The sequence below is a fragment of the Rana temporaria genome, chromosome 1 (assembly GCF_905171775.1).
Source record: "Rana temporaria chromosome 1, aRanTem1.1, whole genome shotgun sequence".
In the NCBI taxonomy this organism is placed as follows: domain Eukaryota; kingdom Metazoa; phylum Chordata; class Amphibia; order Anura; family Ranidae; genus Rana; species Rana temporaria.
In genome coordinates, this window is record NC_053489.1 from 288,884,628 (window position 1) to 288,910,433 (window position 25,806).

Below are 25,806 nucleotides of genomic sequence, written 5' to 3' on the forward strand. Positions count from 1 at the left end.
CCCAGCCTCATTCAGCTAAATCAGCCTAGTATGGACACTGATCCCAGGGCTCCAACATGTACACGATTCAGGAGCAAAACTTTTGGTGCGATGCTCCAACTGAATTCTACAAATCCTTTATGAATTTCACACATTGCTTCCTTCTATATGCACACCTATGAATATCAAACCGTACTTACTTTACAGAGCAGCACAGGCAGCCATTTCTAAGCTCCAACCACTCCTCATACAGCTCTCCAGCTTGGCTGATGGATAAAGACTTTTCTACAGCACTGCCTGTAACACATACAAGATATATTCAAAAGATGAGGCTTATGTCCCTGGGTGTGTTCTTACTGTGCGGGGGGGGGGGGGGTGGCCTCACTAGGGGAAACACTGATCTTCTGTTCATACATTGTATGACAGCTCCCGGTCCCCGCTCTGTAACGAGCAATCGCGGGTGCCCGGCGGCGATCGCGCCCGCCGGGCACCCGCACGGGGTTCACAGACGAGCGGGGGCCGCAAAAAGAGCCAACGTCATTGTACGGGCTCTCGCCCAGGAGAGTCGACCTGCCGCCGTAGAATGACGGCGGCTGGTCGGCAAGCAGTTAACCTACATAAGAGTGCTAAAGCAAGTAAAAAAACCTAACAGTGGTTTCATCCCTTAGGCCCCTTTCACACTGGGGCGTTTTTCTGCGTTATTCAAGCGTTTTTCAGGCAAAGCCTCATCTGCAATCCCAATGTGAAAGCCGAGTGCTTTCAGAACCCTTTCACACTGCCAGCGCCTGAAAATGCTGGTAAAGCACCGCTAAGACCCTAACGTTTTAGGGCGTTTTTGCAGTGCCTCAGTGTTAAAGGGGTAAGGCGTTTTTACAGCACTTTCAATTAATTTCAATGGAGAGGGGTATTTTTGAAGCGTTTTTTTCAGCGCCCAAAAGCTGCTCCAAAGATGCTGCTTACAGGACTCAGTGTGAAAGGGTCCATTGAGATGCATGGAGAGCGTTTTATGTGCGCTATTTTTAAACGCTAAAACCCTGTAAAAACGCTTCAGTGAGAAAAAGGTCTTAGACTTTTTGTTGTATGAAAAAAAAGATAGAGATATATATATATATATATATATATATATATATATATATATACACACACACACACACACACATACACACACACACACACATATACATACACATATACATACATTTTGGCTGAAGATAGTCTTAAAAGAGGAACTGCAGTCTGCTCACATAATTTGTAATAAAAACCTCTTTGCCATTCTGAAGCTTCCCTCCAACCACTTTGCATATTATTTTATATATACTGCGATTCTGTACTGGCCAAATATGCTGCAGAAATCTCTGTCCACCGAGTCTGGCTGCATCCATTTTAATTGTGGGCAGCTGAAGCTGCTGCCTGTTTACTTCTTGGATTTAAACAGACACACAGAGGCACGCCATCAGCTCTGCAGCTCTCATTGGTCCTCTCATGACTCTCCCCCCTCACTTCCTGGCAAACTCTCAGGAGAATGAAAGAGAGAGAGAGCTGTGCATGTCATAAGCCTAGGCTTTTTACGAGACAGGAAACAAGAAGTGGGCTGTAAAAGGCATTTACTGTCAGAAAGAAATGTTTTACTATCCAAAAGTTAAAAACAACAAGGGAAGAAGATTTAATAGATGGAAAGATGAAAATATGACTGAAGTTAGACAGCTTAAAGTGTTTGTTACCCCAACACTTCATATTCCTGATATGTGGCTTCTGTACCACGTACTTGTATGAGAAAGTCTCCTGTTCTCTTTGTATTGCGCCTTTCAAAATCCCTGATGTTCCTGCTAGTCCCTCTGCTTTTCTATTAAAAACAGACCGTGGTCAGTTCTCTAGCTCTCCTCCAATGATTAGACTTGTCCTGACAGCATCCCCCCCCCCCCCCCGCACAGCCATTTATTGCGAAGCTCAGTGTTCTGCTGCTTCTCCTCCCCCAGCTCTTATGCAGCCAAGAGCAGAGGGAATGTGATCACTTGCATATACATACAAAAATGTTTTGCCTTTCTTTTCTACATTGAACTGAATGGGTTGTTTTACAAGGCGATTGCTTCAATTCCCATCATAAAGCAGTGGTAATTCTGCAAACATAAAAAACATTTTCCACTAGCTGTTAACCGCTTCCTGACCTCCGCATAAACTTCTACGTCGACAGAATGTCATGGCTAAGCAAATGGGCGTGTGTATATATACGTCCCCTTTAATTTGCGAGCCATGTGGTCGCGCGCTCGCGACCCTGTCACGGCGATCGTGTCACAGAGCTGAAGAACAGGGAGATGTCAGTGTAAACACATCTCCCCGTCCTTCCCCCAACATGTCACCGATCGTCTGTTCCCTGTCATCGGGAATAGCAATCAGTGACGTGTCATGCAAGTCACGCCCCCTAACAGTTAGAAGCACTCCCTAAAAACACTTAACCCGTTCAGCGCTAAATCACACTTAACCCCTTCAGGTTAGCCCCTTACAGTAATCAGTGCATTTTATAGCACAGATCGCTGTAAAAATGGTATCAAAAGTGTCCGATGTGTCCGCCATAATGTCGCAGTCCCGATAAAAAAAAAAAAAAAAAAAAAAAACGCTGATCGCCGCCAATACTAGTAAAAAAAAATATATATATATATATATATATATATATTAATAAAAATGCCACAAAACTATCCCTTATTTTGTAGGCGCTATAACTTTTGCGCAAACCAAACGCTTATTGCGATTTTTTTACCAAAAATATATAGAAGAATATGTATCGGCCTAAACGGAGGAACTATATATATATTATAGGGGTATATATATAATATATATATATATATATATATATAATATATATATATATATATTATATAGGGGTTTATAGCAAAAAGTAAAAAATATTGCATTTTTTCAAAATTGTCTCTCGATTTTTGTTTATAGCGCAAAAGAATAAAAAATTAAAATCGCAGAGGTGATCAAATACCACCAAAAGAAAGCTCTATTTGTGGGAAAAAAAATACATCAATTTTGTTTGGGAGCCAATTTTCAGTTAAAGTGACGCAGTGCCGAATTGCAAAAAGTGGCCTGGTCTTTGGCCAGCGAAATGGTCCAGGGTTTAACTGGTTAATGAGAATATCATTGTGTTAAAAAAAAAAAAGAGATCACTGATAATAGCTACATTGCTAGTTCTCCAAACTGTGATTAGCTTTGAGTTTTAGCTCATAACTTAAAAGTGAATTATTAAATGCACAAGTGTTTATCAGTGTTTTAATGCCATGGAAACAGTAACAATTTAACTAGGAACTTTAAAAGTTATCAAACATACCAGAGAATCACCAGAAGGCAAACTACCAAAGAAAGTGGCAGCCTTGTACAAAATTGTAAACCTGATTAAGTAAATATTGGCAACAACTACACAGAAAATAAAACAAAATGCTTTTTATTGCCGATTAGTTATCTCCGTGGTTGAACTGATGGTTCTATGGTATTTTACTAGATACTGTATGAACTGCACAAGCTGTACTCCAAATGCTTCCCTCCTTTAGCAAATTAAACATGAGCGCCTTACTTTGCATACACAGTGCTACTTACAACACAGCCAAATGCTAAAATGCTAAAAGGAAACTTTTCGATGGCAATTCCCAGGCTATCACGATTTAATCATTTCTGACCGATTTGCCAAAAAACATGTATGCATACAGATAAGGACTTTCAAGCTTATCCTGATTTTAACTGTTGTATTGTTTTCTAGGTCAGTGTCTCAGAAATTACTGTGGTGATAAGCATGACAGCCAGGGATCTAGCATTTTCAAAAGAAAGCTGCAATAGCAAACCCCTGTATTTCCCACATCTCAGGTTTCCTTGAAGTTAGGGTCTTTTTACAGTCTGCTTAACAAGTGTCCCAATCCCCTGGGGCTAATTTTAGTATGTACTAGCTTAATAGCCACTAATTACTGTATTTAGGTAAAACACAGTAGTGTGGCTTAAAGGGCTTTTACAGTAGAACCTATATCTGGTAGATTAGCTTTCACTTTTTAATGTATTTATTTTTTACAAATTAGCAAAGTGCTTCGTAGTTTTAGGTTAGATGTACATGGGCGGTTTTTACTAGACCAATGATTGTCCATAATCACCCCATGATAAATCACTACACACAGCGTGCAATAGAGTGAAGTATGTAGTATACATTACACAATGCTCCAAATTTGTGCAATCGCTACTACATGCAAGTCAATGTGCATGAATCGCTAGCATCGATTGGTGAAGAGGGGGTGTTGTGGGGCACAATCGCACATGTGTTTAGCCTTAGGCGTACTGCAACGGTCAGCCTCTCCATACTTTAAGAGAATAAGCACTCTTCCAAGTTCCAGTTTTTGTTGGCTTGACCAGGTTTTTAGGCCAAAAACAAGTCAAAATGGCTTAAAAATTTTGCCACATAGGAACATTGTGAAGCATCTCATTTTCCATACTTTTAAAATTAAAAACTATGGCCATCCATGGACCATGGATAGAGGATACTGTCTGACAAAAGCAGCCATTGGCAATTTAGTTAGAGATGTAGAGCTTAACCTTAAATTATTATTATACAGGATTTATATAGCGCCAACAGTTTACGCAGCGCTTTACAACATCAGGGAAGACATTATAGTTACAATACAATTTAATACAGGAATGATCAGAGGGCCCTGCTCGTTAGAGCTTACAATCTAGAAGGGAGGGTCAAGTGGAACAGAGGGTAGTAGATGTGGGGGGTGATCAGGTGGGCAAAGTTAAAATACAGTTGTTAGATGTGGGTAGGATAGGCTTCTCTGAAGAGGAGGGTTTTCAGGGATCCTCTAAAAGCCAATAGAGAAGGAGATAGACGGATAGTTTGGGGTAAGGAGTTCCATAGGCTTGGAGAGGCTCTGGAAAAGTCCTGTAGATGAGCATGGGAGGAGGTGATGAGAGAGCTAGAGAGCAGGAGGTCTTGAGAAGAACGAAGAGAACGATTAGGTTGGTATTTGGAGACTAGGTCAGTGATGTAGCTGGGGGCAGAAGTAAACTCTCAGTTGTTGCCCAACACATTAAGCACAATAAAATAAACATACTCCAGTAAACGCTTTCTGAAAATTCTGCTCTCTCACTGTCGCTTTCCCAAATGCCTAGTCTCAACAGGAAACAGTTAACAGTAGACATGTCAGTCTCCTGCCAGTCTGTTGGCAGGGGAGTGCTTTACCATCCTAGGATAGGGGGTTGTGTGTTTCTATTGATGCTTTCAGTGTAAGGAGACAAAACTCCAGGGCCTGTTTGAAAGGGTGGCTCCATGGGTATTTGACCCTCTTATAACCAACAATAATTCTGGCTCCCACAGACTGGCTACATAAAGTATGTGCTCATGGGGTACACATATTAAATTGATAGAACTAAGAAGGTGCTCCTAACGACAACTCGTTATGTGTATAAAAGACACCTGTCCACAGAATCTCTTTCTCCCATTCAAACCTCACCATCATAGGAAAGACCAAAGCGCTATCAATGGGACGTCAGGGACAAGAATGTAGACCTGCACAAGGCTGGAATGGGCTACAAGACCATCAGCAAGAAGTGTGGTGAGAAGGAGACAACTGTTGGAGCGATTATTTTCAAATGGAAGAAATACTCAATAACTAAACAGCCCTCAGTCTGGAGCTCCATGCAAGATTTCGCCTCATGGGGTAAGGATGATCATTAAAAAAGCCCAGAACGACATGGGAGGGGCTTGTGAATGATTTCAAGGCACTTGGGACCACAGTCACCAAACAAACCATTGGTAACACAATACACCGCCATGGATTGAAATCCTGCAGCATCAGCAAGGTCCCTCCTCAAGAAGGCACATATACAGGCCCATCTAAAGTTTGCCAATAAACATCTAAATGATTCAGAGAAGGATTGGGAGCAAGTGCTGTGGTCAGATGAGACCAAAATTGAGCTCTTTAGGATCAACTCGACTCGCCACTCGTTTGGAGGAAAATAATTACCGACTATGACCCTGATAACACCATCCCTACAGTCAAGCACAGAGGTGGAAACATGATGCTTTGGGGCTGTTTCTCTGCTAAAAGGTACAGGCGGACTTTGCTGCATCGAGGGGGCAATGTATTGTAAAATCTTGGATGAGAACCTTCCCCTCAGCCAGAACACTGAAGTTGGGTTGTGTATGGGCCTTCCAGCATGACAATGACCCAAAACATACCGCCAAAGCAACAGAAGTGGCTCAAGAAGAAGCATATTAAGATCATGGAGTGGCCCAGCCAGTCTCCAGACTGGCTTAATTATTTAGAGAAGGTCTGTAAAGAGTGGACCAAAATCCCTCCTGAGATGTGTGCAAACCTGGTCACCAACTACAAGAAACATCTAAACCTCTATGCTTGCCAACAAAGGTTTCTCCACCAAATACTTAGACCCCTTTCACACTGGGGCGTTTTTCAGGCACTATTGTGCTAAAAAAAAGTGCCTGCAAAGCGCCTGAAAAACACCTCCCCTGCACCCCCAGTGTGAGAGCCTGAGTTCTTTCACACTTGGGTGGTGCGCTTGCAGGACCTTAGAAAAGGTCCTGCAAGCAGCATATTTCGGGCGGTGCAGAAGCGGTGTATACACTGCTCCTCCCCCGCCCCTGCCATTGAAATCAATGGGCGCCTGAAAAGTGCTTCGTCAGCTGCGCTTTGCGGGCGCCTTTAACCCTTTATTCACCCGCTAGCGGCGGTTAAAACTAGCGCTCCACTAACGGCCAAAGAGCACCGCTAAAACAGCAGTAAAGCACCGCTAAAATTAGCAACGCTTTACCGCTAACACCCCCCACCACAGTGTGAAAGTAGCCTTTGCCAGGTTTTGCTTGGGGTTCAAATACTTCTTTTACTCACTGAACTGCAACTCAATTTATAACATTTGTATCATGTGTTTTTTCTATATTTTTGGTTTATATTCTGTCCTAATCATTTAAAATACACCTATGATAAAAACGATAGACCATCAATTTCTTTGTAAGTGGGCAAACTTACAAAATCTGCAGGAGATCAAATAATTATTCCCCCCCCCCCCCCGTAGCAATATGTAATGAGGTGCAAGTTTAGTGAGCAATTATTCAGATTTGACCTTTTATTTTAAAGCGGTCAGGACTACTAAAAATTATAACCGTTTTGTCGTCTGAGTGTTTGTATTTAATCTGAGCTTACCGGTTAACATAAAACGTCAGTTTTGCAAAAACAAAAGAAATCCCCTCAATAACAGATACATGTATGGCAAGATCTTAAAGTGGAGTTCCACCCATTTTTTTATGTTTGTCTGTGCTGCATGCCCTAATCTCATAGTGTTCAGAATGGACAATTTTTATTTATTTTGTTACTTGCAAATACCTTTATTTTGTAGTCCTTCATTACTTCCTCCTCCTTATTAGCCTAGGCTATTAAGTCACAAGGCTATTCGCAAGGGTTTCTGGGATAGGCATCATGTATCCCAGTAGTCCTTGCAAATAACCTATTTGCATAGAGAAGGGGCGACAACTTCCTCTGACACTCCCGTTGCTATGGAAACCTGACTGAAACCTATTACATCGCTTGTGCAGCACTGAGCATGTGCGAGATCTGCAAGGGTGAAATCCAGGAAGTCATACAGTCTGGCTTCATGATGCCCACACTTAAGATGGCCACGGTCTATTTCTAGATTATAAACTAACTAAATGCTCTAACAACCTAACAAAACGGACCTTAGTTTACACACTAACTTTACTAGACTACATTAAGCTTGTGTATTACAGGGGTATTTATATTTAAAAAGTGAAATTGTGGGTGGAACTCCCCTTTAAGTAAAAATTAAACATGTACTGTATACCTACTTTTGTTCTGGAGATGCTGACAATAACCTCGCTCAGCTCTTTTCAATCATTCTCAGTGTTAAAATAAAAAAATACTGCAGTCCCATTACTTTACATGTGCTCCTGCTTGATGTGTCTCACCAAAACAAAACGTTTATAGCAGGGATATCAATAAAATGACCTTGAGCTTTATGCAGACTTCACGGAAAGTGGGGAGACAATCACAAGCAGGAATACAAGATATTTTAAAAGGCACTTTACCATAGTTGTAAAAAAATAAATAAAAAATTACCTTGGCAGATACAGAAAAAAATAGTAACATAATTCAGATAAAAAAGGAAACGTAATTGTAATAGTGTTTAATCTCAAAGTGAATTGTGTAGTAATTAAATGCCATACAATGTTAAAAAAAAAAAAAAAAAAAAAAAAAAAGTGTTTTCCATTAAATTGCAATTCCAGGCAATAAATCAAGCAGTCAGTGAGCTGCTAAGGCTAATTACTAATTTCGGAATTTACTAAATAAACCAGATTTTTGTGTATCCCACTACAAAAAGCACCAATACATCCTAACACAGCAACAATGGGAGTGCACTTTGTAAACAATGTGCTGTTTAACCTTCTCTCCCCCTCTAATCACTGGCATAGGTGTGTCTGGGCACACCCTAATCACCCTGTGTGGCACATATTCCCCCTGTTTAAACCCCTGATATTTTAGCAAAGCCCTCCTAATGGGGCTTCTAAAAAAAAAAAAAAAAAAAAAAAAAAAATTCTAAGAAATAATAAAAATAAAACTGACACCATCCACTGCTCTACTGACACAGCCAATGTATATACACATACATGTGGACCTATGCTCACTGTATCACAACATTAAAACCTCCAATAAAAAGGTTTAAATCTGATTGATGGCTGTAAGAAATCTTAGTACTGACACTTTTTTTAAACCAGACTTTCTGTGTGTGCAAGGAAGCAAGAAGCCTGAGCAGTGAGGCTGTATTCCCTGCAAGCATCTCAGTACAAATCTGACTGTACATTTCATTCAAGAAAAAAAACAAAAAACTGTTGCTATATTAAAGTAGCTCCACTAGATGTCAGAGCTGTACCATCAGCAATGTTTTCTTACTGCACAATCTGTCACTGAAGACTCAGTGTTGCCAACTGTCAGTATTTTTACTGCCACCCAGTAAAAAACTGGTACAGTAAAAGTGCCAGTGAGGCCTAGTACACACGAGAGGATTTATCCGCGGATACGGTCCACCGGATTGAGGATTTGCGAGGATTTGGATCCGATGGAGTGTACTCACCATCGGATCGATATCTGCGCCGAAATCCCCTCGCGATGACGTGTCAGGCCGTCGCCGCGATGATGACGCGGCGACGTGCGCGACGCTGTCATATAAGGAATTCCACGCATGCGTCGAATCATTACGACGCATGCGGGGGATCCCTTCGGACGGATTGATCCGGTGAGTCTGTACAGACCAGCGGATCAATCCGTTGGGATGGATTCAAGCGGATAGATTTGAAAGCATGTCTTCAAATTTCTATCCGCTTGAAATCCATCCCAGGGGATAAAAATCCGCGGAAACAGATCCGCTGGATTGTACACACCAGGGGATCTATCCGCTGTAGCCGGTCCGCGGATCAATTCCAGCGGAAGGATCCTCTCGTGTGTACGGGGCCTAAGAGGAAAAAGTTGGCAGTAAAAAATATGGCTGCGACACTTGGCTCGGAACTGTGCATGCATAGCTCGGGTCTGGAGCTGGCCGAGACCATCCCAAGTGCCTGCTACAGTGTGTTCGGGCGGTAAGGGCGGGGGGGGGGGGGGGGGAGATCTGGCAGGGGCAGTGCCTAAGCGTTTTATGTTATGTCACGGTGAAGGGGAGCCGAGCGGAGCCTCATGTGTGGGTCTGTGGGATGGGAGCAAGGCAAGCCAGGATCGGGACTGTCAGTGCCGTTTGGACTGGAGGGTACTGAAGGCACCACCTGGCATGCAGAGAGGCAGTCACTGTGACTCAGGAGGGGACATGTCGGTGATCTACTTATTTTTAGCCTAAATACTGAAATTTGCACTTAAAACTGTAGTTTTGTAACTTTTGGAAATACCAGTAAAAATGTGTCTGTGCCAGTAAAAATCAATCTGGTAGGTTGGCAACACTGCTCTAAACCAAAGCAACTACTATTAACAGATAGTAGCTTAAATCACAATTTTTTTTCCCCATTTGCCAGCAAGAATTTACTATAGCCACTTGACCTCTATCGCACAGCGTTAAATTAACTGACAATTTTGCGGCCATGTCACACTGTACCCTCATAAAATTTGTGTCATTTTTTCCCCCACAAATAGAGCTTTCTTTTGGTGGTATTTGGTCACCACTGGAGGTTTTTATTTTTTGCGCTATAAAACAAAACAAAAAAAAAAAAAAAAAAGACAATTTTAAAAAGGGAAAAAAAAAATCAATATGTCTTACTTTCTGCTAACAAACATATCCAATAAAACTGTTATAAAAAAATAATCAAATTTCTTCATAAATTTAGGCCAATATGTATACTGTTACATGTAATCCCTATAAGTGTACATTGATTGGTTTACATGAATGTTATAGTGTCTACAAACTATGGTGTGTGTTTTTTTTTATTATTCTAGTAATGGTGGCGATCAGCCACTTAAGGCGGGATTACGATATTGCAGCGGACAATCGGACACTGACACTTTGTGGGAACCAGTGACACCAATACAGTGATCGGTGCTAAAAACATGCACTGACACTGTACTAATGACACCAGGAACACAAAATCCATCCCTCCCTGTCAGAACAGAGATCGGCCTTGTTTACATAGGCAGAACTCAGTTCTGCCTGTTTCACCGATGATCGCAGGATGCCAGAGGCCATCCAGTGCCCGACACTGGGAAATCAGCTTCTGCTGCGAATAATCACAGCAAAAAGTAGCCCATCGCGGTGCGTGCACCCCCTGCAGGCAGAAGTGCAGAATCACTTATATATACACACACACACACGCACACACACACACACACACACACACACACACACTTGATCCTGCACAGGAGAGCCACCCTGTAAATCTGCTATGGGGCGGACAGTAAGTGGATATTCATCAGCCTAGTTCTTTTTTTTAACAACCAACAACATATTTACCTTCACCAAATTCATTAACAATGACTGCAATTCTCTTATTGTGCTGTTCAGTCAGAATATAATTCAAAAGAGTTGTTTTTCCAGCACCTAGAAGATAAAAACAAAACAAAGCACAGTTAAAATGAATATCTAAGAAAATAAAAAGAAGGTACTTGAAGGTTGTGTTTTACTGTGCTTATATGGAGGGCATTTTCTTCCTTTTAGCTCACTCATTTTAAGTTGTTAACTGTTAACAGTTATTCTAGGAAGCGCGTGTGTGTGTGTATATATATATATATATATATATATATATATATATATATATATATATATATATATATATATATATATATATATATATATATATATATATATATATATTTTCACACACACACACACACACATATATATATTATACACACACGCGCGCACGCATAACACCTCTCCTGAACTTCATTTAACATGCCACAGTCAAATGTTTAACAGAGGATAGTCATAATCAATACAACATGCTTTAGGACATGACTGAATAATTATGGTATATAAACACTAACTTAGTATTTTGGAATGAATACTGGATGGCTTAGCTGGAAGCTGCTATATCACGTAATTCCACAAGAGGTCAGTGCTGAGCCAGCGATGGTTACGTATGAGCTATTCACGATTTTTTTAAAATAAATAATAAAAATAAAAAAATAAAATGGTAAAAAAAGTGTTGTATAAACACAACCAGGGAAATTCAAAATTGCCCTAACAACACTTTTTTTTTTTTTTTTTAGAGCTACCTGTGCCTAATTCAGTAAAGCATTTGCACAAGTGTCGTTAACATTACCGACCTATGCGACAAATTCAAGTAGTTCTTACCATCGTCCCTTTTAGAATCAATCCCTTAGGCCCCATTCACACGGGGCGATTAGCTTGGTGCCCCATGCCCCTAACCGTCCAATGTGAATGGGGCCTTTAAGAATTACCAGCAGTTCGCTGTTTAGCAAACTGACAGACCAACTCTAATCTGCTTAAATAGAAAGCTGCAACATACTATCAGACGTGTTGATGCTTTACCCAACCAGAATACAAAAGATGCAGTTGGATCATTTAAAGCCGATTTCCATGCCAATATAAACTGCTTTGCTTGCTGCTGCTTATACTGAACATGTTTACAAGAGGGGGAAAAACACAGGAGAATCCTCATTGGTGTGCTGCTGCCCCTTCAGAAAACTATTGGTGCATCCTAAACTAGCTGTGTTGCGGCAATCTGGAGACAGATCCAAGATCTGACTGTTCTTTCCGACAGGGGTGCCTAAATCAAATGGTTAAACAGAATTACATATAATTTGGTAGGTAAATCACTTTATATATTTGAAACTCTGTATTTAGCGGTTTGCCTGGATGTTGGCATTAAATGACCTTCAGGTTTTGTTTCCGAAAGTAAACAAGAAGAAATATAAAAAAAAAAAAAAAAAAAAAAAAAAAAAAATTATTATTTTAATTCCAACTGCAGTAAATGTTTAAAGTAGGGCTGTTACTGATCAAAAATGTTCTGTTCGATTAATCTTTTTTTTTTTTTTATCGATTAATCGACTAATTTCGATTAATTATAACGCACATACAGATCCAACTACTTTTAGCTGATCTCCTTGCAGGCTGATTCCCAGTGAAGCTACCAACCACTGGAAAAATGGATAGCAGGATACAAAAAACACACAAAGGCAGCGCTCGATGGGAATAGCATTAAAACTTTTATAGTCTTCAAGTAGGTAACCAAATAAATATTGCACTGGAGATAAAATTGATGTAGCTACATAAACTGTAAAAATGGTGCGAGTAATACCAAACGGTAACAAAAGAAGTCATAAAAACATGTAGCCAAGTAGGATACTGGTATAAAAATGTGTACAACGATACCACTGCTGAATCCAGATGAGGAGAGGTTAACATCAGTTCATCGGCATGTAGATGTCCCATGAAGGGAACTATCACAACTCCCAGTGGATGGTTGTAGAATCCCAGGTTGATAGAGGGAAGTGATAGAGGGAAGTGTAACAGCCCTTGTGTGTGGCAGATAGTAAGGTCCCGCCGGCATGCAGATATGAAGGCACAGCAAAAGAGCCCTTCAGATGGACACGGCAAGCCCCGCCGATGTCCGTGACGTTACTGGATCTCCGACGGAACTCCCTGAAGGGCCAGAAGCCGGCGGAGAGGCGAGTACCAATCAAAAGAATTTTAATCGATCAAAAAGATTTTGATCGATCAAAAAAATTAAAGATTAATCGATTAATTAAAAGTTAATTTGCACAGCCCTAGTTTAAAGTGAACATGTCATCAGTCTATCGACATCCAAGTATTTATATTTTAGTATGCAGTAAATGAGCTTTAAAACAAGCCCTTACTGACCACTGTAGATGCAGGCACTGTGGAGAAAGACATCCTCAACATTCACAGCAGAAGGCAAAAGTAATTAAAGGAGTTGTAAAGGAAAAAAATGTTTTGCCTAAAATTAATATCTGCAAGGTAGACAGACAGAATAGTGTAATGATTCTGTTAAAAAACGAGTAAATACCTATTAAATTCCTTCATCTATATCACCTCCGGCATTCTAGTTTCTGTACTCTCATTCACTTCCTGGTTTACATCGCTCGTTCATGTAAGAACTACATTTCCCAGTATGCATTGCGGCACGCCCAGTAATTCACACCTCCTTGAAGTCTCTAACACGTAGAGAGCGTCCTGCCGCACAGATGTAGTTCCCAGGAGGGGCCGAGCACGTTACTGACCACCGCAGTAAAGCCTCCCGTCACTGTGGTCAGTAAAATCAGACAAGCAGGAAGTGAACAGAGAAGAAATAGAGCAACTTCTGAGCAAAAACGAACAATGAGGAAGTGAAAAGAGGAATGTCTGCAGGTAAAGGATGCTTATTATAAAAATAATATATTTTTTTCCTTTACAACCCATTTAAGTCTGGTTCAGGTCATTTTCTCAGCAGATTTAGCCAGGCTTCCTTTCTTACGCTTCTTCAGCTCCACAGGATCTACAGCTAGAGAGGTTAGTGAGGGCTTGCTCATACGTTTATTTACTGCTTGCTAAAGTGGTATTAAACCCAAAACCAATAATGTAATATCTATAGATGTGGTGGCTGTGTTTGTTTTCTTTTAGGCCTTTATCTCCTCTGTTTTCACCTGGTGATCTGGCCAGAAACAAACCTCCTCTGGATCAAGGAGCACATTTAGATAGCAGCATTGTCAGTCTGGAGAGGAGGGGCAGTGTTAGATGTACTAGCAGATTTAAATACACTAACAAATTAAAGCTCAACTCCCGCTAACACTTTACAAGCAATTATCGCACACTGATTTATTTATTTTCTTCCTTTTGGGATAAAGGTTTTACATGAATAAAAGCTGCTATTGTAAGCACCCCTAAATCATTTGTCTCAACCCTGTAATTTCTACATCTGCAGAACAGCTTGGTCTGTTGAAGAATAGACTTATTGGCTGGATCACCAGGTAAAATAAAATGAAGAGCCTACAAAAAAAGAAAACTAATGCAACTATCACATCTAAAAATTGGTAGGCTGCAATATAAAAAATGTTTGCTTTTGGATTTATAACCGCTTTAAGAATGTGTAAATACTTGAATGTCCTCAGTCTGGTCACAAGCTCACTCAAAGTGCATCAAATATGAGATCACATGGCTTGTGTTTCTTGTACATCTCCTTCTAGTTTTTTTTTTGTTGTCAATTTTTTTTTTTTTTTCCCAAAAACAAAGTGCATCTAAAGACAAAAGTTTAAATTCTATTGTCAATAGATCAGGGAAGGGTTAAAATTATACTAAACTCGGTTTTAAAAATATTTATTCTAGTCAAGTCTGTATTTTTTTTTTTTAAATACTTTCTTTTGCTCTCAGTCTCCTCCAAGTTCCTTTTTTTTTTTTTTTTGCTGCTGCTGTAATCCACAAAAGTGAGTACACCCCTCCCATTTTTGTTAATATCTTTTCATGTGACAACACTGAAGAAATTACACTTTACTACAATGTAAAGTAGTGAGTGTACAGCTTGTATAACAGTGTAAACTTGATGTCCCCTCAAAATAACTCAACACAGCAATTAATGTCTAAACTGCTGGCAATAATAAAATATATCCAAAAATGTGAAGGGTGTACTCACTTTTGTGAGATACTGTATACACCGAATTTACGGTTGTGGTAGAGCTGCACGATTAATCGCGGAGAGAATCGAGATCTCCCACGATCTCCCCGCGGGATGACCCGCGATTCTGCTTTTTCACAGCTGGTTCCATGGTTAACGGTCATTATTCAGGGCTCCCGATTATTCGCCACCGACGCCGCCGCTAGAGGTCCGCGGCCGGGCGGAGACAATGTCTCCGACGGCCGCCATTTTATTGTAGACCAAGCAATAGGAATTGCTCAGTGCAGAGTGGACAGGACGGGAGGAGCCGGCCGGGTGGCTGCAAATAGGAATTGAGCTGCAGCACCGCCCACCTCCCGCCCCACTGATGTCTGTCTGTGAGTGTAATGACGTGGGAAGGGGCAGGGGTGGGCAGAGCTGCAGCTCAATTCCTATTAGAAGACACCCGGCTGGCTCCTTCTGTCCTGTCCACTCTGTACTGAGTCTATGCTGCTGGGGCATCATACCTGATGATCAATAATATGATGAATCTTCTTCCCTCCTGATCACAAGGATAGGATGAAGAATGGGACTGTTTTGTTGTCTTCTGGTAAATTTCTACCTCTGTAATTGCAGGTCACACTATTCAGGTGGGTCAAACTAACACAGGGGAGGAGGAGGGGTACAATAACTAAGGGGGCCCTGCTGGAAACGCCTGGTGTAAGGGGGGACCCCGCTGGGAACGCCTGGTGTAAGGGGGGACCCCGCTGGGAACGCCTGGTGTAAGGGGGGACCCCGCTGGGAACGCCTGGTGTAAGGGGGGACCCCGCTGGGAACGCCTGGTGTAAGGGGGGACCCCGCTGGGAACGCCTGGTGTAAGGGGGGACCGGCACTGGTTCCACATAACCAGCGTGGAACGCAAATGACGCCGACAGATTTATATGGGGGGGGGGGGTTGTTCTGGCATTCAGTTTTTGAGAATCGTGAGAGAATCGTGATCTTTAGTCTAAGCAAAAGAATCGCGATTCTCATTTTGACCAGAATCGTGCAGCCCTAGGTTGTGGGTTTAGTAACACTTTCATGAAAAATGGATTACAGGGTCATTAAGTAGATGTCCTGTATATGGATATTTTTGGTGAATAAGAATATCATTTAGGATCATTGTAAAATCTCTGTCAGGCTTTATTGCTCTCTGTGCCCCTGCTTGGCAGAGGATTACAAACTTAGAGTACTGTATTGGGAATCTTGTGTCCCATCCTTCCCTTGTCCCTCATTTGCCAACCCCAGGGAACAGACAATGCAGCAATGCAGTTCCCAGTAGCACTTGAACAGAGAACACTGTCCTCATTGCTGCTAAATAGTTGTCTCCCCATATCTTGCATCCCCATGGAAGTGACCCAGAGTCTTTGTTATGCTTTATTTACCAATTATCAATGACAAAAGACACATACTTTTTTTTTTCTGCTCACCCAAATAGCCTGTGATTATAGTGACTGGAATTTTAGATTGAGTCTGATCATCAGCAATGGGGACAAGCTCTGGGCAATCTTCATCTTCCTCCATTTAGACAAACAGGTGTTAACACTGTAAAAAAAAAAAAAAAAAAAAAAAAAAGAAGTAGAGAAAGATAATTGTTAACAGATATAATATATATATATATATATATATATATATATATATATATATATATATATATATATATATATATATATATATATATATATATATAAAAAAAAAAAAAAAAAAAAAAAATATATATATATATATATATATATATATATATATATATTTTTTTTATTTATTATGTGCCTATCATTTTCAGTAAAAAAAAATAAGCTGTGTTTCAATTTAAGGCCCAATTTTCAATTTTGACTGAAGTGTACCCTTATTGTTGTATATAGAAAAATATGTACAGTAAATACTGTTATGTATACAGTACATATATTGTATCCATCAAAACAATTATAAATCTGTCAAGTCACTTTTGTGAAATGGAGTGTCCGTGCGAACACTCCATTCCTCAGTGCAGCTTAACTCCCCCCCAACCAATGCAGTTTTGTAACTCAGACAACACAGCAGCCAAATAGTTTTGTTGCTGGGTGAATGGAGCCCAATGAGGATTCAAAGACACTAATTACCCATGAGAGCCACTTCCCTTGCGATTGCCTGCTGTCAATCACAAGGAGAGAGTGGGCCCTAATGGAGAACTATTTTCTCAGCTTCCCCATCAAGCTTCGCCTTCTGTCAGTGTCACTGATGGCTGGGAGGGCTGTTATCTGTGAAGCTGACAGCATACTTGACAACCAATGACAGATGTGGTGGATATGGGGTAAAGGGAACAAACATGCTGCTCTTCTACACAGCATACAGAGACAGGCACTTTGCCTGTCTCTATACTCCAACTCAGAGCTGGTCTAATTACCTCCAGTATTGTTATCGACGAACTGGAGGCAATTCTTTTTGAATTTGAGGCAGTAATGGCACCCCTTTGTTAATGAGCTACTAAAATGGGCAACAGTCATTTTTGAATATGAGACAGGCCATTTTCATGAGCCATACCAACCAGAAAAGTGTTGTTAGGGCTTTACTGAGTTTCCCTCACTGTATTCTAAAGTGAACCATTGTGATAGGACACAAAATTCAAAACAGCAGCAGCAGCAAAATGTTGCACCACCAGAACCCCAAGTTTCTCCACTTCCCAGTAGTGAAGATTAGACACACCCACACAAGCACTACCTGCATACCACAATTACATTTCAGGTGCCTAAGCCAGTGTTTTTCAACCAGTGTGCCGCGGCACACTGGTGTGCCGTGAAGAGTCCCCAGGTGTGCCGCGGCAAAATGACCCCCAATATAGGCAGCTATCTGATGGCCACTTGGTTAATATTTATTATTACAGTGGTGCCGGTCCACTGTGTAAAGCTCACTTGCCGCTGCCACAGGCACTCGGGAAGCTGTGCGGGCCTTTCCGACCGCGTCTTGCCAACCGATTACGTCATTGGTTGCTATGGGAGGGTCGGGCGCACGCCGCACGCACTGATATCTGTGACGTGTGAGCCTCGGGAATAGATGCTGGCTGGCGCGCGTTTCCCTGAGGGGAGGAGAAGAAGAACACCACGAGTAGGAAACAAAACAGCGAGGACACACATGTACAGTACTTGTAGTAGAGGAGCCATGAAGGTCATTGCATGGAGGAAGAGAGGGATCCTTTAATATCATGTCTCCCTCCTGACACCTCCATTGCCCACTCCGCTCTACTTGTGTCACCCTGTCAGTCAGACTCCTCTGATGGAGAGAGAGATCCAGTACACGTTTTATCGGATAGAGCCAGCCAAGACAAAGAATCATCTGTAAACTCAAAATAGCAGGTTATGTGTGTCTGCCACCTTGGCATTCCCTACACCTGTCATTTTCAATGTATGATTAGTTTTTATTGCAGGCATGGTGTTTCTAAAAATAAAAAATAAACTATATAACACTTGTTGGCACTTTCATTGCCTCACTTTTCATTGCAAGCATGGTGAATTTTTTAAATGCAATATAATATACATGGGCTATATGGGTTATTTTTGATGATGATAACTGTATACTTCAATCCTGCAGTTTGGCCGCAGCTCAGATGTAGCGAAGGGTACCTGCGGTTTTCATGTGTTTTTTTATTGACTTCTATTATGTCCCTTATTTTTGGTGTGCTTTCAGAAAATGTACCAAAAATGTACTACATAATAGAGGTTTATGAGAAACCACATGAAAACCGCAGGTATCCTGCGCTGCGGCCAAACTGCAGTATTGAAGTTTACAGTTATCATTATCAATAATAACCCACGTAGCCCATGTATATTATATAAGAAATAAATAAAATCACCATGCTTGCAATGTAATTAGTCAATGTGAAAGTGCCCTAAAATGAAAATATCAGCCATAACCTTGGTATTGTTTTTTTACAACCAGTGACTGGCTTTCTCATGAAAGCGTTCCGAGTGGTTTTTGAGCCACTGGAACGCTTTCAGAAGCGGCGGGAGGGGATGTCCCCCCTCTTCCACCGTCTTGCCTGAGAAACAATCCAAAAGGGACAGTGAAAAAAAAAAGTTTAATAAATAAGACAAGGTGTTTTAAGGTGTTGCTTATGGAGATTTTGAAGTACCAAAGTTTGTCATCATTCCATGAGTGTGCGCAATTTTAAAGCATGACATTTTAGGTATCTATTTACCCGCCATAACATCATCTTTCACACTATACCCACAAATTGGGGTATTATATTGTGTTTTGTTTTAATTAATTGAACCACTGTGCAAATAGCAAGTGGCATAATTTTTTTTTTCCAAATTTTTGGTTTGGTGTGCCTCGAGATTCTGACAGATTTTAAAGGGTGCCTTGGTTAAAAAAAGGTTGAAAAACACTGGCCTAAGCAGCCCATCTTGAAGCCTCCGGCATTGTCATGTGGGTACTAAGGACCAGGGCATGCCCATGCATATGCAATTAACACTTTTCAAATAGTCACCATTTGTTGAACTGGTGTTAAAGCTCTGGGTGCTGAACACTGTTGATTCTGCAGCAACGGGTATGTACCAACCAGGGGACCACTTATACAGTCTGATAACTGCTGCTGATAGTTTTGTAAATGTGAGTCACCTACAGATTTACATTTGACTTTAACACCAACATTCACCTGAAAGTAGCACTGTAGGTAAAATTTGTATTTTCAAATGCCTGCCCCACAATTTTTGAGGTTATGAGATGGGATGACCCCCTTTGAACTGCTACATTAAGTACTATACAGACAAGGATTTTCCAATTTTGTTTGAAATCCCCTTTAACAAGTTAAACAGATAAGGAAAAAGTTGGTGGAGGCAAGCAAATATCCACTATCCAAGGGCATCATTCTGTTGGCTTTCAGAAGTGCTGGGCCTAGAGGTCAGTATTTCTTAACATTCTATTCCCGTGACCCCTTGATAAAATTTCCCAAGTTGTGGGGACCCCTAACAGTAAAATTATTTTCATAGCGTGGGTTGTCAGCACCCAAGGCAAGACAAGTAATTTGCTTCCCTAACCCACAGATATTTAGCGCTCCCTGAATCCTTTTGATGGCAACTAAAATTACAGGTAGTGTCACTCACTGTGCCTCCGGCTTCACTGCGTTTCCGACTTTGTGGTGTCTCGTAGCAGTGACACCTATGCTGAAATCAGGAGATAGGGTCTCTCCTCCAGCCCCTCCCACTTCACATTCCTCACCAGTCAGCTGACCTTTAGTCTTTGCCCCCCAGCCATGCCGTGAACTGAATGGGTGCCTGTGAAGAGGCCGAGTGGGCAGCTGCAGGTTCCAGTAACAGCCAAGCTGGGTGACCACATGCTCCAGGGATATCAAAAAGGCTGGTAGAGTGATGCAGGCTTCAGAAACAGACCAGGATTCGGTGACCCCTGGCAAATCCTCATTGGACCCCCAGGTTGACAATCACTGCTATAGGTAAATCTGAACCTAGCAAACACCCCCAGTTATCGAACCAATATAAACATGTAACAAAGGTTTTTTGTTGAGAATAAAAAAAAGCACAGCAGTTAAGGACACCAATGTGTAAGCAGACAAGAGAAATTATGCTGAATGAACTCTTTGTCCTAACCAGGAGGCTCGATATGTTTATGTCCTTGTTGAACTCATTACCGGAATTACAGAAGGCCCATTAACAACATCAACCATTGTTCTCAACATGGTTACATTTTCACAGACATCCTTGATGATACTGACATCCAGTACCCCTGTGATCAACATCTTCAAACCTACAAGCAGCTTTCTAGCAGAAATACTAGTGAAGATCACCTATGACAGTGGGCTTCATTCAGAGAACCAGATCGCATATGGTATTTAGGCAGTATTTACCACATAAAGCAAAAAAAATGCTTGGTAAACACACATGAAAAAAGGAGTGAAAGTGAATTCACAAAAAAATAAAAATACATGCGGTAAATAAGTTGTAGTTATGGCATGAGATGTTTAAGGAACCAGCAGCCATTGGACAACATGCCGCTGCATCCTTAACAACCCACTGACAGCTGAATGAAAAAATGGCATAGGGTTCCCCCCCCCCCCCCAAAATACAATAGGGATCGAAAGTTTGGGCTGTTAAGGGGTTGTTAAGGAGGGGATGGCTGCTGCGTCTTTAACAACCCATGAGTTATCAGCTGTCAGCAGGGTTCCTTGTTGACAGCTGAATGTAAAAAACAAAAATTGTCGGCAATGAAAATAAATAAATCTGCGTCGCACCCCAATCCATACCAGGCCCTTAAAGTCTGTAATGTACAGTGGGGATCGACAGTTTGGGCACCCCAGGTAAAAATTTGTATTAATGTGCATAACGAAGCCAAGGAAAGATGGAAAAATCTCCAGAAGGCATCAAATTACAGATTAGTCATTCTTATAATATGTCAAAAAAAGTTCGATTTTATTTCCATCATTTACACTTTCAAATTTACAGAAAACAAAAAACTTGTGTCTGCAAAAGTTTGGGCACCCTGCAGAGTTAATATCTTGTACTGCCCCCTTTGGCAAGTATCACAGCTTGTAAACGCTTTTTGTAGCCAGCCAAGAGTCTTTCAATTCTTGTTTGAGGTATCTTTGCCCATTCTTCCTTACATGAGTCTTTCAGTTCTTTGAGATCTCTGGGCTGTCTGTCACGCACTGCTCTTTTAAGGTCTATCCATAGATTTTCAATTATGTTGAGGTCAGGAGATTGTGAAGGCCATGGCAAAACCTTCAGTTTATGCCTCTTGATGGCATCAAGTTACCATCCAAAATTTGCTGAAATTGTATTGAATCAATTTTTCCTTCTACTCGTGAAATGTTCCCTGAGCCACTGGCTGCAATACAACCCCAGAGCATGATTGATCCAGCCCCATGCTTAACAGTTGGACAGAGGTTCTTTTCATTAAATTCTGTGCCCTTTCTTCTCCAAACGTACCTTTGCTCATTCCGGCCAAAAAGTTCTATTTTAACCTCATCGGTCCACAGAACTTGTTTCCAAAATGCATCAGGCTTGTCTATATGTTCATTTGCAAAGTCCAAACACTGATTTTTGTGGTGAGGATGTAGAAGAGGTTTTCTTCTGATGACTCTTCCAAGACGACCATATTTGTACAAGTATCTCTTTATAGTGGAATAGTGTACCACAACTCCAGTGTCTGCCAGATCTTTCTGGAGGGATCGTGCAGTCAAACGTGGGTTTTGAATTGCTTTTCTCACAATCCTGCAAGCTGTTCTGTCTGATATTTTTCTTGGTCTTCCAGATCTTGCTTTAACTTTAACTTCCACTGTTCCTGCATGGGGGTGGATAAATCATGCTTTGGGGTTGTATTGCAGCCAGTGGCACAGGGAACATTTCACGAGTAGAAGGAAAAATGGATTCAATCAAATTTTAGCAAATTTTGGATGGTAACTTGATGCCATCTGTGAAAAAGCTGAAGTTAAAGAGAGGATGACTTCTACAAATGGATAATGATCCTAAACAAACCTCAAAATCCATGGGGGATTACATCAAGAGGCGTAAACTGAAGGTTTTGCCATGGCCTTCACAATCTCCTGACCTCAACATAATAGAAAATCTATGGATAGACCTTAAAAGAGCAGTGCGTGACAGACAGCCCAGAAATCTCAAAGAACTGGAAGACTCTTGGCTGGCTAGAAAAAGCGTTTACAAGCTGCGATACTTGCCAAAGGGAGCAGTACAAGATATTAACTCTGCGGGGTGCCCAAACTTTTGCAGACGCCATTTTTTTTGTTTTCTGTAATTTTGAAAATGTAAATGATGGAAATAAAATCGAACTTTTTTTGACATATTATAAGAATGTCTAATCTGTAATTTGATGCCTTTTGGAGATTTTTCCATCTTTCCTTGGCTTCGTTATGCACATTAATACAAATTTTTACCTGGGGTGCCCAAACTGTCGATCCCCACTGTACATTACAGACTTGAAGGGCCTGGTATGGATTGGGGTGCGACGCAGATTATTATTTTTTTTTCATTGCCGGCAATTTTTGTTTTTTACATTCAGCTGTCAACAAGGAACCCTGCTGACAGCTGATGACTCATGGGTTGTTAAAGACGCAGCGGCCATCCCCTCCTTAACCACCATGACAATTACTGGCTGTTAAAGTGGTTGCAAAGGCACAAGGTTTTTTACCTTCATGCGTATGCATGAAGGTGAAAACCCTTCTGTGTGCAGCAGCCTCCCCAGCCCCCCCTAATAGTTACCTGAGCTCCCAATTAATCCAGCAAAGTCCACATGAGCCTTGCCTCTTCGGGACTTGCACTCCTAATTTGGCTTTTGGCAGCAGCAGTAAACATTGGCTCCTGCTGCTGTCAATCACAGCCAGTGAGCCAATCAGGAGATGGAGGGGGTAAAACCACTGCACAGAGCAGGTAAGTATAACAGGTTTGGGATTTTAAAAAAAGCAAAAAAAAAAAAAAAAACACAAAAAACATACAAGGCTTTAATATTGCTTTAAGGACACCGGCAGCCACATGCTCCTTAAGAACCAGCTATTTACAGCCTGTGCTTAGGACGATGGTGGTACAGGCTTTCACTACCAAAATATTACTGCATAAGCAGTATACTGAAATGTTCAACTGGTGACATGAAAAAAAAAAAAGGGATGCACCTATACCTGTATTGTACTGATGAATACAACTACTGATACTTGTGCTAAAGTACTTGTCGATACCTTTGCGGTGCGATTTGAGCACATAAAAAATGAATGGGCTCAAGTTGAACCGCAAAGAAACACATGCGATTTGAATAGTAATGTGATGCGATTCCTGTCCAAATCACAAGTGGTTTCCCATACCGCTCCTGTGTGAACCCAGGCTCAGGTCCAAATGATCTGTGGCTTTGAAATCGCGCTGAAGTAGCATGTACAGTGGATATAAAAAGTCTACACACTCCTTTTAAAATTGTAGGTTTCTGCGATTGATAAAGTTGATGAAGATAAATCATTTCAAAACTCTTTCCACCTTTAATGTGACCTATAAACTGTACAACTCAGGTGAACAACAAACTGAAATCTTTTTGGTGGAGGGAAATAAAATAATATGGTTGCATACTTTGATGAAGCACCTTTTGATTTTATTACAGCACTCAGTCTTTTTGGGCAGGAGTCTATCAGGATGGCACATCTTGACTTGGCAATATTTGCCAACTCTTCTTTTGCAAAAATACTCCAAATCTGTCAGACTGCGAGGGCATCTCCTGTGCACAACCCTCTTCAGACCACCCTATATATTTTCGATCGTAATTAGGTCTGGGCCATTCCAAAACTTTAACCTTCTTCTGGTGAAGCCATTCCTTTGTCATTCTGTTGTCATGCTGAAAGATGAAGTTCCTCTTCATGTTCAGCTTTCTAGCAGAAGTCTGAAGGTTTTGTGCCAATATTGACTGGTATTTGGAACTGTTAATAATTCCCTCTACCTTGACTAAGGCCCCTGTTCCAGCTAAAGAAAAACAGCCCCAAAGCATGATGTTAACACCACCATGCTTCACTGTGGGTATGGTGTTCTTTTGGTGATGTGCAGTGTTGTTTTTGCGCCAACAGATTTTTTTTTTTTTTTTTTTTTTTTTTTTATCTGATTTTTTAAATTATCACATTTTAATAAAATGCTCTTGCAGTCAAAATCTAAAGGTTGTTTTCTATTAATAATACATTAATAATTTTTTAATCTTTGAATTATGTAGCATGAGGCTGTATATTCTGCAATATTTACATTTTTTGGTAAACTCATTTAATGAACCCAAGCTCTGCAAGCTGAGATAACATGCACTGTATTGATGCATTTACACAATTTCACAGTAACCATGAGATAAAACCAAGTTCAGGAATATTCCTTTATCCCATTGGTTTCCAAATCTATGTACACTACAAACTGTATGATTGTTTGAAGAGAAATGCATCTGTACCAGATTCTATATGTGAGGAGAAAGGGCAAGTAGTTAAAAAATGAAAGTGAAACCTAATGAGCAGTTTATAAACCTTGTGATCTTTCTGCAGATAGCTTGAAGTGTTTTATTCCTCCCTTGAGGAGCAAAATGGCAGCAAGCCATAAAAGACTCAGTTTGGGAATATTTACTAACCTGGCAGCTTACTTCTAAATAGGAAACCTTAATTTTGTTTGCAAATATTAAAGATTCTAACTACCTTACATTTAAAGAGTACCTGTCATTTCAGATCCATCAAAGCAGTGCCTGTTAGCGGGCATCCACTCATCTGCTGCCGCCAGGCCCTCACCTTGTTGCGTTACTGCCGCATTACCAGCCGTCCCATTAAAGTGAATGGGACTGTCCAAGTCACCAGCGGGTCAGAGGAGGAGCTGCTGCTGGATATAGATGACAGTTGCTCTTTAAAAATTATGATTTAAAGCCTTTTTACCTGTGATTTAAATCAAATCCACGCTGTTCGCCAAACATATATTTTAAAATTATGGGCAAAAGGTTGAACCTTGGTTTCATTAGACCATAACACATCTTCCCACATGCTTTTGGGAGACTTTAGCTGTGTTTTTTCAAAATTTAGCCGAACTTGGATGATTCTCTTCGTAAGAAAAGGCCACTCTACCCCATAGCCCAGACATATGAAGAATACAGGAGATTGTTGTCACATGTACCACACAGCCAGTACCTGCCAGATAATCCTGCAGCTTCTTTGTTGCTGTAGGCCTTTTGGCAGCCTCCCTGACCAGTTTTCTTCTCATCAA

At 41.0% G+C, this 25,806-nt stretch overlaps 1 protein-coding gene across 1 annotated transcript in view; it reads right to left on the minus strand.

Annotated features, from left to right (window-relative positions):
- The window catches only part of CBWD3 (COBW domain containing 3), a 92,806-nt gene that overhangs the window by 55,373 nt on the left and 11,627 nt on the right, over positions 1 to 25,806 (minus strand). The window contains exons 2-4 of the mRNA XM_040357029.1: positions 16,540 to 16,654; positions 10,972 to 11,058; positions 180 to 276 (exon numbers count right to left, since the gene is read on the minus strand). Of these exons, the coding sequence (XP_040212963.1) occupies positions 180 to 276; positions 10,972 to 11,058; positions 16,540 to 16,633 (278 nt within the window). The 5' untranslated portion in view covers positions 16,634 to 16,654. The remainder of the gene's footprint in view (positions 1 to 179; positions 277 to 10,971; positions 11,059 to 16,539; positions 16,655 to 25,806) is intronic.